The sequence below is a fragment of the Quercus suber genome, unplaced genomic scaffold, assembly GCF_002906115.3.
Source record: "Quercus suber isolate HL8 unplaced genomic scaffold, Cork oak 2.0 scaffold_63, whole genome shotgun sequence".
NCBI lineage: Eukaryota > Viridiplantae > Streptophyta > Magnoliopsida > Fagales > Fagaceae > Quercus > Quercus suber.
Genome location: NW_027069528.1, coordinates 686580 through 705508, shown reverse-complemented (window position 1 = coordinate 705508; position 18929 = coordinate 686580). Strand labels below are relative to the sequence as shown.

The 18929-nt window shown below is 38.4% G+C and overlaps 1 protein-coding gene across 1 annotated transcript; it reads left to right on the top strand.

The window, feature by feature from the left end:
• The first annotated feature begins 12172 nt into the window (after window positions 1–12172).
• LOC112001890 (monothiol glutaredoxin-S10) lies at window positions 12173–13015 on the top strand. The gene has a single exon (XM_024034057.2). It carries the CDS (start codon window positions 12507–12509, stop codon window positions 12813–12815), a length of 309 nt encoding a protein of 102 aa, XP_023889825.1. The 5' UTR covers window positions 12173–12506; the 3' UTR covers window positions 12816–13015.
• Window positions 13016–18929: the final 5914 nt, after the last annotated feature.

The window sequence follows — 18929 nt, the reverse complement described above, 5'->3', positions numbered from 1 at the left end:
GTATTCAAAAGAAAAACCATTATGGGGTAACGTAACCCAACTAAGGAAATCCATTAATCTAGAAAAAGACCCTTGTTACCTAGAATATACAACTCAATAGATGAACTCACTGTTGCGACCTGCAACAGTTTCAAAACTTTGAACTTCTCGTATAGGGACCTCTTCACGAAAGGCTTGTCCATGTAAACGACAAAAATATATTACTAACTTCAAGGCACCTATTGGAGCTTTAAATAGCAGTGAAATCACTGAGAAACAACACTGTGGTTTCAAGCTCTTGTTCACAACTCACAAGTATGAATACATACTGAAAATGTATCACCATTTTGTACTCACGAAATCACAAGATGGAGGCTCTGATTTTCTCTCTGTGTAGTATTTGGTTACTACCTCTATCAGCTGCTAGGAAGTACATAAATCTATTTATAAATTGCTTCAACATAAATCTAATTACTACCTACTAAAATACATTTATAAATAGATTTATAATTAGATTTGGTTACTACCTCTACCTTTAAATAATTATATGAACTAAACCTTTATTAATGAAATCAAACCTTAAATAGGATTTGAGAATCTCAAATAGGAAAACCAACCCAAAAATTTAGAATCTACACACAAAAAAAAAGTAAACAAGAAAGTAATTTATTTATATATAAAATAAAATAAAAAAAGTTAGTGGATTTCGTAAATGATAATCAATGGTCAGTCTATGGAGAGAGAGAGAGAGAGAGAGAAATTGCCATTAGGGCTTTTTTTTTTTTTCTTTTTTTTTTTTTTTTTTTTTCTTTTTTTTTTTTTTCTTTTTTTAAATGTTGTAGAGTTTATTAATTTGTGATAATTTATTCAGTCTATGATATTTTGAAATAAAACAGGACAAAGAATTTCTAATTTTCAATTAGGATAGAGTGTGGTATAGGATTATGGAAAGGAAGATAAACTCTCTCGCTTTGGTAGGAGAGAATAATGAAGAAAAATTGAGAGGAAGGTAAAACGAGTCTCAAAAGTTAAAACTGATTATCTATTCAAATTAAAGTGGAAGGATTGGAGGAGGAAAGGTTTTCTTCAAAAAATCGTATGAATTCTCAATTTTGGTTTCACCTATCAAATATTTATTTGTTTATTTTTAGCTTTAAACCATTTAATTGAATGGAAATTGTTTCTCTAGCCTCCTTTCTCCTTCCCTCTCAATTCCTCTCCTTTCTATCCTCTTGATGATTCACTTGGGCCCCGGCCCCTTTACTAATTGGTGGTTCACGCCCATGGTTATTTCTGTTTCCACACTTTTTATCTTCTCGAGTTTTGATAGAGATGTGTGCTACAAACATATACATCACATCTAAAGCTCAACAACTTTATGTAAAATTCTAAAAAATGATGCTCAATCTAAGCCATGCACATAAATGGTCTGTGATGCAACTATCCGTGCATGACTTACACGTTGATCTGTCACCTTCTCATCCCACGTTATCATCATTTTTATCCAAAGTTTGACATTCCCCACCTGCACATACCCAAAAAAAATCTAACACCACCAAAATGCACAATTCTTGCCACAATTGTCGATTTATGTGGTAGGTTATTGGAGAGGATAAAATTGAGGTAGACGAATCCGTTCAATAAAGTTAACCGTAGGCGGCGGTATTACAAGTTATGCCCTGGACAGAGAAAAAGGAAAACGAACGGACCCCCCATAGTGGACGGGTTCAAATTAGATGGATGCAAAGGAGATGGATAGTTGAGCTATGTGGCATCTACGTGGCCTAAGTGATCTCCAAGAAACCTCAAATGGAAACATGTTGCGCCCCACAATTAGCCCTAATCAACGAAATCTCTATATGGGAAGAATCTCGTAAAATACGTGTACTTATGAAGATCTTCCCTATAAGGAAACGTCTTCTTCACCAAGAAAACCAAGGTCGGTTCTACATAATTATAAAAACTCAAAGTTCCCAGATATCAAGGTACGCATAACTTACTCCAATTCTGGCACTCTAGAGTGGTGAACTCTAACTTAACCTTCATAGGGTATTTGGCCGGTACCACACCGATACTCTCTGTAAGGTTTCTTCTTCTTTGTTGCGCAAGTTTTGTCTAGAACACGTGAGGACTGTGCAGCTTACTAATGATTTTTGGTATCTTCAGTTGGCGTCGTCTGTGGGAAAGATTAGACCAAAGGCCATACTACCGCTTCCCAAATGAAGAGTTGCATGGTACTTACTCGCTCGATGGAAACCAATAATAACGAAGAGGAACCACAGATTATTGCCCTTGAAAGACAAGTACAGACCTTAGCTGCAGCAGTGGAACGCCTCACTAAGCAAAACCACAACCTGGAGGAACAGCTGCGCCAAAGGGATGCTGGGCCCAACAGTCACGGAGAAGAGCAAGAAGGCACCAACACCAAAAGGAGGGACCGAGAAAGACCGGAAGGCAACAATGCTCTGAGCAGACAAAAGCGACAAGATACCAGCTGTCCATCCATAGCAGAAATAGCACCACCACACATGGTCGCGGTGATGCAGATGATGAAGGAAATGATGGACTTCATGATGAATGCCCTCAGAGGATGGGTGTTAAGCGACCTCGATGAGTTAGTCCATTGGATGGACTTGCCTTTTACCGCACCTGTCACTTCATTCCCTCTTCCATTGAAGTTCCATATGCCACAGATAGAAGCTTACGACGGGTCAAGGGATTCCTTAGATCACCTGGAGTCATTCAAAACCCTCATGCACTTGCAAGGCGTCGCAGACAAAATCATGTGCTGAGCCTTCCCAACTATACTGAAGGGTCTTGCAAGGGTATGGTTCAGCAGGCTGACGCCCAATTCCATCAATAATTTCAAGGAGCTAAGCATGCAGTTTGCCTTGCACTTTATTGAAAGGCACAGGTATAAGAAGTCCACTGTATGCCTAATGAGCATTAAGCAATGGGAGGATGAGATGTTGAGATCCTACATAATTCACTTTAATAAGGAAGCCCTCTCAATAAACGAAGCTGATGACAAGATACTTGTTCCTACATTCACCAATGGATTACAGAAAGGGAAGTTTCTGTTCTCTTTATACAAAAATGACCGAAAGACCATGCCAGGCGTGCTTTATTGAGCTACTAAGTACATGAACGCCGAAAATGCGTTACTGGCTCAGGAGGAGAAATCCAAGAAGAGGGAAAGACAGGAAGATACATGACAGGAAAAGGGATGGAAGATGGCTAGAACCGAAGACCGACGGGAGGATAGACACTCCAAACCCCCTACAGGAAGGTTCACAAACTTCACCCTGCTGACTGCCCCGATTGATTAGGTGTTGATGTAGATCAAAGTCGATATGACCTTGATGTGGCCAAGCAAGTTGAAGGGAGATCCTAGCAAGAGATCTAGAGACAAATGTTGTCATTTTTATCGGGATCACGATCACGACACGTTTGAATGCTATGACTTAAAGCAACAAATTGAAGCCCTAATTAGGTAAGGGAAATTACAATGATTTGTCAGTAAAGAGAGAGCAGACCCACCACAAGAGAAGGCAATAAGAAGGGAGGACGAGCGCCCCAGGCCACCCCTAGAAGTTATAAGGATGATTTTAGGGGGTACCACAACCACCGATTCGTCCAGAAAATTGTGTAAGACTTATCTAAGGATGGTTCAGAACGTCCAGCTGACGGGATTCGTCCTAAAGATGGCACAGATCGACAACCCCGTAATCAAATTCACAGAGGAAGATGCACGACGTCTCCACCACTTACACGACGAGACCCTTGTTGTTAGCATACGAGTGGGGGACTTCAACACTCACTGGGTCCTTGTAGACAATGGAAGTTTCGCTAATATTCTCTACTACCCGGCGTTCCAGCAAATGAGGATTGAAAGAGAATGGCTGATTCCAACCAACGCACCACTCATTGGATTCGGGGGAATAAGGGTATACCCGCTCGATGTGGTCACTTAGCTCGTGATGGTCGACGATTACCCTCAACAGATCACCAAGGATGTCACATTCTTGACTGTTGACTGTTCGTCTGCTTACAATGCCATCTTGGGCCTTCCTACTCTGAATTCATGGAAGGCCGTGACTTCAACTTATCACCTGATGATCAATTTCCCTACTGAGTACAGAGTAGGGAAGGTATGAGGGGACCAAGTGGCAGCACGTGAGTGCTTTGTCGCCATGCTGGAGATGGATGATCATTTACAAACCATGTGTGTGGAAGAATAGCGGACGGTGGCAGAGCCTGTGGAAGGGTTGGAAGAGGTACCTCTAGATGACTCTAGGCTTGAGCGAACGACCATGATCGGCACTTTCGCTAGCCCACCCGTCCGTCAAGCGCTCAGGATATTTTTAAAGGAGAACCAAGACGTCTTTGCTTGGAGCCACGAGGACAGAATCGATCCTTCAGTCATAGTCCACAGGTTGAATGTGTCGTCCTCTTTTGCTCCTATCCACCAGAAGAAGCAAGTGTTCACACAGGAACGAGACAAGTCCATAGCAAAAGAGGTTCACAAGTTGCAGGAAGTAGAGTTTATACGAGAAGTGTACTACCCCGACACTCTCCAATGAAAAATGGAGGATATGTGTGGACTTCACGGACTTTAATAAAGCATGCCCTAAGAATAGCTACCCACTCCCACGAATTGACATCCTTGTGGATTCAATAGCAAGACACCAGTTACTAAGCTTCATGGATGCGTTCTCTGGATACATCCAAATCAAGCTGGACGAAGCCGATCAGGAAAAAACTTCATTCGTTACCAGTCAAGGCCTCTTCTGTTACAAAGTGATGCCGTTCGGACTTAAGATCGCAAGCACCACATATCAAAGGCTAATGAACAAGATGTTCGAATGTCAGATTGGGAGGAATGTGCAAGTTTACGTAGATGACATGCTGGTAAAAAGAATACAAGAGGACAACCACTTGGACGACCTCAAAGAGGCCTTCAACACCCTTTGTTCTTATAACATGAAACTGAATCCAAACAAGTGTGCATTCGGGGTGACGGTAGGAAAATTCCTAGGGTTCATGGTATCCCAGAGAGGTATTGAGGTCAACCTAGATAAAATACAAGCCATAATGGAGTTAACTCTACCAAAAAATGTCAAGGAGGTATAGAGTCTAAAAGATAAGGTAGTTGCACTAAACAGGTTCATCTCAAGAGCAACAGATAAGTGCTTACCTTTCTTCCGCACACTGAAGAAGTCCTTTGAATGGACAACTAAATGTCAGCAAGCTTTTGAAGACCTAAAAACATATCTTTCTTCCCTGCCATTGCTGAGCCCATCCAAACCAGGAGAAGAATTGTTTCTTTACATAGTCGTCTCCCTAGCTGCTGTTAGCGCGACCTTAGTCAGAGAGGAGGACAAAGTATAGAAACCCATATACTTCACAAGCCGAGCACCCCAAGGTGCAAAAAAGAGATACCCTTCAATGGAAAAGCTAGCTTTCGATCTGGTGACCACAGCCCGCAAACTCAAACCTTACTTTCAGGCACACACGATGATTGTTCTAATAGACAAAACCTCTACGGAGAGCAATAAGTAGCCCTGAAGCCACCGGATGAATGGCACTATGGGCAATTGAGTTGAGCAAATTCGACATATAGTATTGCCCACGTACAACCATTAAGAGACAAGTTATTACTGACTTCATCACAGAATTCACCAACATGGAAGGCCAGGGGGTAGAAGAGTGTCTAAGATGGAGTATCCACATGGACAGATCATTCAACAGATAGGCAGGCGGAGCTAGTGTGATACTCCATAGCCCAGAAGGGGACGAGGTCGAATGCATGGTTCGAATTGATTTCCCTACGACCAATAATGAGGCGGAGTACAAAGCTTTAATAGCAGGGATGGATCTCACCAAAGCAATGGAAGCCACGGATGTGGTCGTGTATTGCGACTCTCAAGTAGTCACAAGTCAAGTAAATGACAAGTACGAGTGTAAGGGCGAACGAATGCGGAAGTTCCTGGAGCAAGTGAAGAAACAAATGAGCAACCTCCAAGCAAAGTTTGTTCAAATCTTAAGGGAGGAGAACGAGCAAGCCAACTGTTTTGCCAAGGCTGCATCAGTAGAACATATGGTAATCCCTAGTTAGGTACTTTCCTTTATTCAAATTTCACCATTAATAAACAGCGTCAGTGTGTCGGAGATAGGTTTCGAAAGTAACTGGACTACACCAATAACCTCCTACTTAAAAGATGGCATACTACCTGACGGCAAGGAGCCCGCTAGGAAGTTAAAGGTTCAGGCAGCACGATTTGTGCTAATCAAAGGCGTCTTGTACAAAAAGGGCTTCTCCCGTCCGTACCTGAGGTGTCTTAGCTCCAAGGAGGCAAACTATGTTATGAGAGAAGTCCATATAGGAATCTGTGAAAACCATTCAGGATCACGATCTTTAGTACAAAAACTGATTAGGGCGAGTACTATTGGCCTACCATGCAAAAGGATGCACATGCATACATCAAAGTTTGCGACAAGTGTCAGAGGTTTGGCAACCTCATCAAACAACCAACGGAGGAGCTCACTCTAGTGACGGTCTCATGGCCTTTCACTCAATGGGGGTTAGATATCATGGACCCTTTCCCAACAACAATTAGACAGTTGAAATTCCTAGTAGTTGGTATAGACTACTTCACCAAGTGGGTAGAAGCCGAAGCCTTGGCCACCATCACGGAGAAGAATGTGCGAAACCTTATATGAAGGAACATCATCTGCAGGTACAGTATACCTAGAGTCTTGATATCAGATAACAGGAAGCAGTTCGACAACAACACATTCAGAGATTTTTGCTCACAGCTAGGGATCAAGAATCACTACTCATCACCCGCCCATACTTAGGCCAATGGACAGGTTAAGGTGACGAACCGATCCTTGCTCAAAATCATCAAGACTCGGCTCGAGGGGGCAAAGGGTATATGGCCAGAAGAATTGCTGAGCATTTTATGGGCTTACAGGAGAAACACCGTTTTGACTAGCATATGGAAGCGAGGCAATCATCCCGGCTGAAGTGGGACTCACGAGCTATAGAGTAGGAAACCATGATAAGAGTAGGAATGATGAAAATATACGCCTGCAACTTGATTTGGTGGACAAGATCAGATCAATGGCTGAGCAAAGGTTAGCGCAGTACCAGGACCTTATGACCAAGCACTACAACTCCAAAGTCAGACAAAGAGATTTCTAGGTTGGAGATCTTGTCCTAAGAAAGGTGACATGCGCCATGAGAGACACCTCCCAAGGAAAAATAGGACCTAATTGGGAAGGACCATACAAGATCGCATCATGGCATAGGAAAGGCACCTACCACCTGGAGACACTGGAGGGGCAAAAATTACACCACCCATGGAACACAGAGTACCAGAAGAAATAGTACCAGTAGATGACGATATGAACAACAACACTCCTCATTTCCAGTTTATTTCTTTTTTAAAATTTTATTATCTACAGTACTTATTAAGCCTAAAGGGCAGGTTTTTATTTTTTAAGAATAATTTTTATATGCACATGTTTATCACAATAAGAGGAGTCATTCAGAAATACCATGTGTATGCTATCTACATTCCTACAAAGCTATTATCAAGTCCAATAGTGGACGAACTCATCCCATGAAATGATTCAAAATTATTAAGTCCATAAGTGAACGGGTTCATCCCAAGGGGTGATCTGAAAATTATGAAGTCCAAAAGTGGATGGACTCATCCCAAGGGATGATTTGAAATTATTAAGTCCATAAGTGGACGGGTTCATCCCAAGAGGTGATCTGAAGTCCAATAGTGGACGGACTCATCCCATGGGATGATTCAAAATTATTAAGTTCATAAGTGGACGGGTTCATCCTAAGGGGTGATCTGAAAATTATAAAGTCCATAAGTGGACGAACTCATCCCAAGGGATGATTCGTGGATAGGTTCATCCCAAGGGGTGGTCTGAAAATTATGGTCCATAAATGGACAGGGTCGTCCCAAAAGGTAAACTGAAATTATAATCCATAAGTGGACAGATCCATCCTAGGACTTGATTTTGCAATCATTACTACCGTAAGTGGACAAGTATATTATTTAATCTAAAAAATTAATAAGTTCATATCCACAGATGAACGGATACATCCTAAATGCTGGCCCTAAGACAGATGAGCAAAAACGAATCACAAAAATAGGAAACAACAACCAATAGACAAAATAAGAGACGGTAGATAAAAAGCCCATGAAAGGCGAATGTTTACATCTAAAGAAACCCGAAAAAATGGGCGATGGAAGGAATGGATACTGTTCTCTCAAGTGGTCAAAAAGTTAATAATATACAAGTAAAAAAGAAAAAAGTAAAAAAGTATTGCTGGACGGCGAGGGTCTTTTCATTCTTCTCCTCAACCGTCTGATCCCCTTCAAGTTGACGGGTACCGTTCTCAATGGATTTTTCTTGATCAGCGTGAGTGGCCTCCTCGTTACCTTGAGGGTCGAGGTTGGTATCATTAGCAAATAGCTCATCGGTTCCTTCAAAGTCAACAAGACGGGTTGGAGTCTAGCTTGTGGCATCAGTGGTGATGTGGGATAGGTCCAGATCCAGGAAGGAAGCCTTGACCTGATGGAGGCAGTTGTCAAAGTCATCAACAAAAGAACCGCCTAGCTCGGCTAAGAGAGCATTGGAGTCGTGGTATTCCTTTATTGCGTCCTCCTTAGCCCGACAGAGCTACTTTTTGGACTTAGAGATTTCATCCTTCTTGTCCTTAAGCACTTTCTTCAGTACCTCCATTTGTGCCTCCGCCTCTTCCAGGAGCTTTTTCATCAAATCAAGCTTGTTCTCCTAGACGACTTTCTAGGCCTTCAACTCCGCCTCCATCACCTCTGCCTTCGCCCTCACATAATCCACCACCATTGCCTGGGACACACAACGGTCCATCAGGCCCTTCATCATAAGCACCCCTTGTAAAAATAAAAAACGAGGGTTAGAAAGAATACAGAAACAATATGACGAAAGGGAAAGAAAGACGGACACGCACCTGAGACAGACTGAAAAGACTCATCACCCCCATGGCCTCATTTAAATGGTTGTCCAAGTCCTCGTAATCATCACTCTTGATGATAGATGAAAGCTGCTTAAGGGCATAATGAGGGTCTTCGCGAAGAAGGACGGGGCGTTTCTCGGTGACGGGGTCCTGACCTGTCATTAAGCCCTTACCCTTCCCATGGACAGGCGGAGGAGGCAGCTTTCCTTTCTCAAGAGTAACCCCAGCAAACCCTACCGCCACCTTAGGTTTCTTAGGCAGACAGTTGATCTTGTCCAACGGTTTCCTCTTTATGATAGGTTGGACAAACTCGTTCCCTCATTCTTCCATGCAGACACATGTTGCTTGATGTAAGCCCTCCTCCTTCAGTCTTCCATTTCTGCATAAAGATGGCTGGGAAGAGGGAGTTAGGTAAACTACCAAAAATTAAATAATAATAATAATAAGTATTGAGCAACGGACTTATGTCGGTGCGCTTGACTATTGTGGCGACGGGCAGCTACGGTAGGTTTAGGACCTTCACAATACCAATGGATGGTGTCCAATGTAACCAGCTTCACCTACGTTCTGTTCGACAACTTAATCCTAAAGATCTACTCCAGGAAACTCCACTGCTCAAGAGTAACCTCTAGGCGATCATGAGCTGCAACAAGAAGACAGTAAGGATATCAAATAAAACAAGTAAAAGAAAATGAAGCTTAAGACGGATGGACACCAACCAGACAGGGGCATTATACCTCAAGTTTTGTCTATTAGCATGTACCTTGATCATCGGGGTGACACATCCAGTCGTCCCTTTGAAGGAAGAAGCACTGACTCTTCCAATTTCTATTTGAGTCAAGGGTCTCACACACTAACCTAAGTGACAGTTTCCTTAGTAGGAAACTATACATGCCCCTAGATTGGACAATCTCAGATGGATGGTAGCAGTGGAAGAACTCCTCCACCATCATCCTGCGCACCCCATTAGTTAAGACCCCATATAAGACTTTCGCGCCAAGGAAGACTCTCCAAGCATTCGGAGAGATTTGAGTGACGACCAGTCCTAAGTATTGAAGGAGACGACAGTGAAGAGCACTTAAAAGAAATCTAAGTCACGCTTTCAACATCTGCTCATACACTCCGATGTCTTCAGCATCTTGGTAGTAGCACTTTTCATGTTTAAAGGACAGACGGATTAGGATACCGATGGGAATCTAGTATTTTTCCCTAAGAGTATGAAGTGTTTTTTGCTTGATGGTAGAATGAAAGTCATTTATCGTCCACAATGGAAACAGAATAAACCGCCTAAAGCCATCAGGACCTATGACAGACTGAGTGGGGGGCTCGGCACTGCCTATATCTTCGTCGTTTGAGTCACCCTCTGATCTGTCCACGTCCAAGTCCTCATCCTCCTCCACGGAAGGTGAGTTGGTGGACGAAACTCGTTCATCATGGGAGGTGCTGGGGTTATCCTGACTTGACGAATACATCTCATCGTAGCCCGCCCTTCGCGGACACACAATTGATCACTCGACGCCTCACTAGACATCTGTCACCTACACGTGACGAATAAAACCCCTAAGACTTTATAGGTCTACATAGTGGATGAGCATGCAATATTTAAGAGAAAAGCAAAAAGAGAGTTCAACATAAGGCAAAGGATACTTACAGTTGAATGATGCAAAATGGGCAACAGGGAAGGTGTGGCAGACGGTCACACGAAGCAGACAGTATGTCGGTTTCTGATAGGAGACGGTAGCGCTCTAACTGGAAATTTGTTATGAAAAGTAAAAATGAAGGGGAGAGGCAACATATATATAGAGGAAACGGCACGAAAGATGAAGGAATGCTTCGATCCAAGTAATCAACCACTAAAAATATGACACATGTCCCTCCTGCATTAATGGCCCTAGGACTAGGGTATCAATCAAGGTGCATTCCCCAAGGGTTAAGTCAGACTGTCACTCCATGAGCCCGTCTGCCAAATTAGGCGATAAACCCATAGAGTGAAGGGGCAATTGGAGAGGATAAAATTGAGGTAGACAAATCCGTTCAATAAGGTTAACCGTAGGCGATGGTATTAAGGAAATGGTCGGGTTATGCCCCGGATGGAGAAAAAGGAAAATGGACAGACCCCCTATAGTGGACGGGTTCAAATTAGATGGATGGAAAGGAGATGGGTAGTTGACCTACGTGGCATCTACGTGGCCTAAGTGGTCTCCAAGAAACCTCAAATGGAAACATCTTGCGCCTCACGATTAACCCTAATCAACGAAATCTCTATATGGGAAGAATCCCATAAAATACGTGTATTTATGAAAATTTTCCCTATAAGGAAACATCTTCTTCACCAAGAAAACCAAGGTTGGTTCTATACTACTATAAAAACCCAAAGCCCCCAGATGTCAAGGTACGCATAACTTACCTCAGTTCTGGCACTCTAGAATGGTGAACATTCTCTAACTTAACCTTCAAAGAGTATTTGGCCGATACTATACTAGTACTCTCTATAAGGTTTTCTTCTTCTTTATTGCGCAGGTTTTGTCTAAAACACGTGAGGACTGTGCAGCTTACTAACGATTTTCGACATCATCAATTATGAATAATGAAGTAAAAATAATAAATTTATGTGAATATAACAAACAATCAATCACAGTCTACCACGTATTAGATTATGAATATTAAAGAAAAAATTATAAATTTATGTGAAAGTGACAAAGAATTAATCACAATTTACCATATAAGGTAATTATGATAAAAATTGTGATTTTTTATGGGATACTAATACTAAAATTACTACCCACTTATTCTCACATCACAAATACTGTAGTCTAAGGCATTTTCTTTTTCTTTTTTTGGTTAAAATAGTCTAGGGCATTTTCGTCCACACCAAAGGTTGTGTACCGTACACTGCATTTTTTTTTCCCCCTCATGATCCACTTTCGGCATTTGGCTTATCTTTAGCTAATCTCTAGTCTATAGTGTTGTAGATTCTTGGCACAACTAGGTAAAATAGTTAACAGCAAGCCACACAAGTCGCAATCATCCAGGGTGATTTTGTTTCTAAATCCAAATATCTAAAGGAATCTTCCCCTTTTCATTTCGTTTTCTTACTTTAGAATTAATTAAATGTATATTATGCAAATATATTAATATTATCCACCACCTTTGCTTTCCTAGCAGTAATATATAAGACCTTTGAGAGCTTCATTCAATCACAAACCAAGCCTAGCAACTACAACTCCTCACAAGCCTCGTAAGCCAGCAGCAATATTTGCCAGATTCTCTCACATTCCCATCAAAATTTCATCACTTCAAAGTTCAAACACTACCCAAGATCACTAACTAGCTCTGTTTTGTGCTTTAAAGATCTTTGGTCCCCACATTTTACACTAATCAGCACAAGAAGTTACATAGAAAAGAGTCTGTCAAAGACCCATAACCGAATTCAAAATTTTGGGATTAAGGTCTGATTGTTGTTATTTGTTAATACTTGTTCAATCGTGGTTCTTGAGGCTCAATGGATCGCATTGTGAAAATTGCATCCCAAAAGGCAGTGGTGATCTTCAGCAAGAGCTCATGTTGCATGTGCCATGCAATTAAAAGACTATTTTATGAGCAAGGAGTCAGCCCAGCAATTCATGAACTTGATGAAGACTCTAGAGGAAGAGAAATGGAGTGGGCTCTGATGCGACTAGGGTGCAACCCTTCAGTTCCAGCAGTGTTCATTGGGGGCAAATTTGTGGGCTCAGCTAATACGGTCATGACCCTTCATTTGAATGGTACTCTAAAGAAAATGCTCCGAGAAGCTGGAGCTTTATGGCTTTAGCAACATTTTCCTTCACAACCCTAGTACTAAAAGTTCCAAATAAGGTTAACTCAGTTGGTTTTTATTTTCTTTTCCTTTATTTTCTTCTTACTTTTTTCACTTAGACCCGGCGGCTCCTGCAAGTACATTGTATGGAAAATAATCTATATGTAGAGTCTGAACTGTAGTTTCTATATAAAATTCTCAGTTTTACGTGAAAACTTGGGTTAAGTGGCGCTTTTATTTCACTAAAAAGATATGAGCTTTAATTGACACTACATCTAGCTCCTGAGTTAATGAACATGAAAGACATAAATTTATAAATTTATCCTTTTTCTTTTTCATATTCTGGGTACGACTTTTTTTATGCTGTGACACATAATAAAATGCAATCTATATGAGGGAGTGCAATAATAGGAGTTGAATACCGTTGGTGGTAATTAAGCATAGTGGTATAAACACTTTTTTTTTGTTAGTACTGTGAAAACGGAGGTGTGGGGCTAAATGGTGTGATTCTGACCTAGCTAGCTAGGCAAATGAGTGCATGTCACATAAGCCTGTGAAATTCCTTGGCAATTGTATGTGGCATAATTAGCCGAATTATTTGATAATATCATTTCGATAAAAAATGGATATATTCTTTGATAGTTATATAAAAGTGGATCACATTTTAAGCAAATATATTCTTATTAGTGTTGTTCCATCAAGGAAGGTTTTAAGATGCTGAGGGGGTCATCAGTATGGTGTCACAGATTTCTGTTCCCATATTCCAAATTTCCAATAGCACCATGGTACCCCTTGTTTTGGTATTCTAGAGGTGTTGCTCTATCTTGAGAATATTTGGGAGTTAAAAGCAAGTATTGCAATATGATAAAGCTCCTTATGTTCCACCATCTCACTTTTAAGTAGGTTGATTGCGCGGCCATATTGTCACTAAACAAAGGGATTCCTTGCATTTTGTGGAGGGATTATCTTTGTTTAATAATCTATCTTAATGGAGTTTTTGTTCTAAACAGTTCATCATTCTTTGTCTAAAGCCTTGGAAACCTTACTATAGCTCTATTGAACCATCCAAATTATTTTAGTAGGCCATATGCATGTGGTCTCAAAGTTTCTTATTTGAAATAAGTGTCTGCTCCCCTCCATGCAAATTGTATTTTTTTTATTAAAAAAATAATTTGATAGTTAGAAGAAGGAAATATATATATTGTTGGTTGGACATTTTATTATCTTTAGCAAAAGAAAAGTTTATTTTTTGCAATATCCAGTTGATTGAATAATATTCGTCACTTTTGGGGTCTTCTTCTCAAAAAAAAATTATTACAATACCCTGTATATATATGTAGCTTCTCTCACTCCTCTCATGCATAAGTTTATTTTTCAATTTACTTCTTTAACTTCCATTTGTTTACAATATTATTATGGTTTTTCATCTAACATTAAATTCACCGAATGACTTCAATTGGAAAGTTCAAACAAATTGATCGGAAGTAAATAAAATGACTAAATTAAAAACACATTAAAGTCAAAAAGTCTGGAATGAGGGGAAAAAAACCTTAAAGGAACAAATTAAAAACATATATGTCAAAGTTAAATGGTGTAATTTGTAATTTAGCATACTTCTAGATCTAATTCTCTCTTTTTACTTTTATTTATTTATTTATTTATTTTGAGATAGCCAATCTTCTACTATAATAATATAATAAATTATTAGTAATCTGAAAAATTAAATTATTATAAATGGAGAAATTATTTATCCCTAGAAGCTACAAAAAGATGAAATAAAGATCCATATTTTGATGTGTTGTGTTTAACTCCTGCACATTATGTCTCATCAAAAAAAAAAAAAACTCCTGCACATTATGAGTGGAATTTCTCAAGTAGTATTTAATAGGACAACAAAATGCAAGAAACCTAGATGTTGGACAGATGCTAATTATTGACTCTCATTATTTGATGGAGTTAATCACTCAAGTATTTAAAGCTGCTTTTATAAGGGAATTCTAAAATGTACTTGGAGAAAATTCAAGTAGCATTAATCCTGAGAATAAGTTTATTAGATAGACCCGCACGTAGTATCACACTTCACCGAAAGATCTATCTCTTTCATGAATGAAATTGATTTGAGAATGTAAAAGAAGAAGAGTTTCAGCCACCACTTTGAGAATTCGACTTTTGGGGTATACATCCACAAAAGCAACATTGATAATGGAATGGATACTATATCAAATGCTGAGACAATCAAGCCCACCCTACAACCCCATACGCATGCTTACCTCAGCCATAAAGCCCAGAGAATATTTAGGTTCTCATTTTGTTTGTGTGTTCAAAAATACAACTATATGGTAATCAGGACTCTTCTAAAAATCTGTGGAGTGCCTTTTGCATTAGAAAAAGCAGCCACATCCATAACAGGACCACTGGACAGCAGTTAATTTTTAAGTTTCATTAAGTCTCTTTTGGATTTGTTTGTTGTATTATGGTAAATGCTACGTCAGTGACATACCCTTTCATTGTTAAATAAATATTACAAATCTAAAGATTTTTCAATGTCTATCCAATAGATAAAATGTTAATAATGAAGGGATTCTTATTTCCTGTTCAATATGCTAAATTGTCCTGGCCTTAATTAATTAGAGATTCATCACTTTTTTTTTCCCTTTTCATCTCCTATCTAGAACAGGGAATGAAGCACAAGTATGTCAGTATATTTAATTCCTAGAACTTGTGATAAGTAAATAAAAAATAAAGAAGAATATGCAAAGAACAATCGCCAGACATAAAAATTACATGGTTCAGCAATATTCCTACGCCCACGATGTTATAACGATTTTCAATATGTCATATAAAAAAATATTTATCGCTATGTCCACAGAGTTATAACAATTTTCAATATGTCATAGAGAATAATATAAAGGCAACAATATAGTACAATGATGCAGCAAACCCTAATTCTAAAACAACATATATATACCCCAAACAACGGGTTCAAAAATGGGCCAAAAAGTTCTAAGCCTAAGCCTCTACTTCATGAACTAAGCCTTACCCAAAAATAAATAAATAAATAAAAACTTATTTAAAATGTAAAAATTCCAAGTCGGGTTGTAACACAAACCGAATTGAACAAAAAAATAAAGTCTATATAGCCCAATAGTTTATATTTATGGCATTACTACAAAAAATAAAAGTTTTTAGTATTAACCTTGATTGTGCTTGAATCAAGGCAAATCAAATAGTCCTAGATTCAGGCCTCATAGGTCAATTGTTTTAAACGTTTATACATAAAAACATACAGTAACACTTAATACTGTGAAATACTGAGATTTCATCATTTAGAACATAGTTTTTTCTGTATTCCTTTTGTTATTTATACAAAGCAAATTAAAAGATATCGCTTTCTTTCTCAAAAAAAAAAAAAAAAAGAAAAGAAAAGAAAAGAAAAGAAAAAAATAAAAAGAAAAAGATATCGCTTTAATCACTGGCCTAGAAGATATATATTTGACTGTTCTTCGATAGGTACACAACAATCACACACTAGCATTTACCTATTATTGCTGCAATCTTCAAGTGTTGCTTATGGATATTATGTGGCCAACCTGAGATGCCAGTGAAAGACAAAAAGAGAGCTAGCACAAGAAAAAGAACGAAAAATATAGAAAAGGAAGGTGAAAGTGATACTTCAACTTTTGGTGTCACTCTTGTATTCTTCCATTGCCAAAAAGCTAGATAGGTAAATATTCACTTTGTCTTTAATGTGATGGAATTGATTCTACTTTATCTTATAGCAGAGAAAGCCATTACTACCCTTCCATAATCTCATATGCTTTTTTTTTTTTAATAATTTAGTCACATGAAAAACATTAACATTTTACGAGTGATTAATACAGCTTTGTCTCTGGTAAGATATATATAAGCACAAAACTCCATATCTCCTCTCTATATAGAGTCATCGACCCAAAATTACCAAATTAATGTTAGAGATGATATGGGCTTTATGGCATTATTAGCTCATTCATCCAAGACTGCCTTCTTTATCCAACATATACTTTGTCCTGGACTTTAGCTAGCGTGTATTATTGGGCCGAATCTGCTTAAAAGCCCAAAGTTTCATTTTAGAAATTACCAATCATGCGGGTTGGGCTCTTTGTCCACAAATTCTTCACTTCACGAATTGGGCTTACAAACCATATTTTTTCTACTTCACAAATTGGGTTCACAGCCCATAATTCTTTTGCTATATTAGGTAAGGCTCACAACCCGTAATATTTCTTCTTCTTCTTCACAAATTGGCTTCACAGCCCATAATTCTTTTGCTATATTAGGTAAGGCTCACACTTAGTTAAAATTACTTTAGTTACTTTTTAATCATGTTTATGTCACCTGTCATCTTGTATTGGTTCAAGTCCTCTTTGTTAAGTTATTATCAAATTCTAAGCTTCAACTCGAAGTCAAGCTCAACTCAAAGTCAAATTGAAGCCTTAGTTAACCTCGGAATAAAGCATAGGGCAAAAAATTTTCACAACAAAATTTAGGTAGCGTGATGTTAATAATAGGTATAAATATATATATATATATATATATATATGATATAAGTAGTAGGCTTATATGAGAACCAATAACAAATTATTACCTCAATTTGTTGTGAAGTTATTGTGAAAAATATTATGACTATAACACTGTTCAATCTTAAATTTTAGAAAGTTTAATTTTTAATTTAAAACCACCCAAAGCAGGGTTTGAAATATAATTTGGCAAAGGAAAAAAAAATATATATATATATATATAAAATATATATATATATATATATATATATAAAAATAATAATAAAATTAAAATTAAAAAAAAAAAAAAAAAAAAAAAAAAAGGCAAGGCAAAGAAAGGGCCTGAGTTACCACGTCCTGATAAATTCTCTCAAGACAAGAGACTCCAACAACCTGCGTAGTCACCTTCGATAAGGTTGTCACACTTTTTATCTTCTTTTTTTTTTATACTTTATTATAATTATATATTTATTTAATGCGACATATACTTAAATTAAATAACCAATCAAATGGTATTAATTGATCTTAATTTGCACAAAACGATCCACGTGTCAGCTGCTCAGAACAGAAGTTTCCACTTCGTATTCTGTGAATGATTTTTTTGATTATTATTAAGGTGACGATAATCTTAATGTTGGTCCAAATTTATCATCTTCCAAGGACGGCATGATTGGTATATTCTTTATTTTCTATAAAGATTAATACTCAATGATTTCGTCAAAGATCACTGACCTCTACTTATCCAAAAAAAACATAGATCATTAACCTTTATCACATCGCCACGTGTCTGTCAAGAACTGGATGGACGGTGGTCATAAACACCCCTAACTTACCACGCAAATTTTGCTTTATTTTTGCTTTATAACAAGGTATAGAATAGTAGCTAGAATTTGACAAAAGTGGGATGGGGTAGTGGATAATTATCACATACGGTCTCTCATTCATTAAAATGCATGTACTCCCCACCATCATCGTCGTTAATATAATTTTTTATTGATTGAGTTGCAAACTTGATGTTTGATACTTGATACCATTGAACAACTTGCATTAGATCATAGAAAGGAAATAAAAGGGGTGTGAGGCATGAATGTTCGCCATGCAATTTACCTACTCGATTCGTTCGTTTTGAAATTCATGTCATCTACTTGATTCAGCCATTGTAAAGCTAGCCCATAAAATAATCTTAACTCGATACCTAATAGCCTTAACATAAGAAACTAATAAATGTGCGAACCGATTACTTGGAAATCAACACTAATTGTTACCGACCATTATTTCTCATAACTCACAGTAGCAAAAATTAAAGAAAACCATTTTTCACAATTAATTTCAAGAAAACAACTTTAAAAGCAAAGAGTGACTAGGGGAAAAATGTATGTGGTAAAACTTATCTAAAAGTTACATCGATTTCTCATTCAAATATCGAGTAACAAGTTTAAAGTATTGGCGCACTAGTGGACATTGCATCGATGTCCTTTAATTGACTCTTTATATTTATCTTGAAATCTATTCTCCCAATCATAAAGTAAAACCAACTAATTTATTTGGATGCATTGCTACGATTTTTGGGTAGAATGTAATTTTCTTTCAAGAG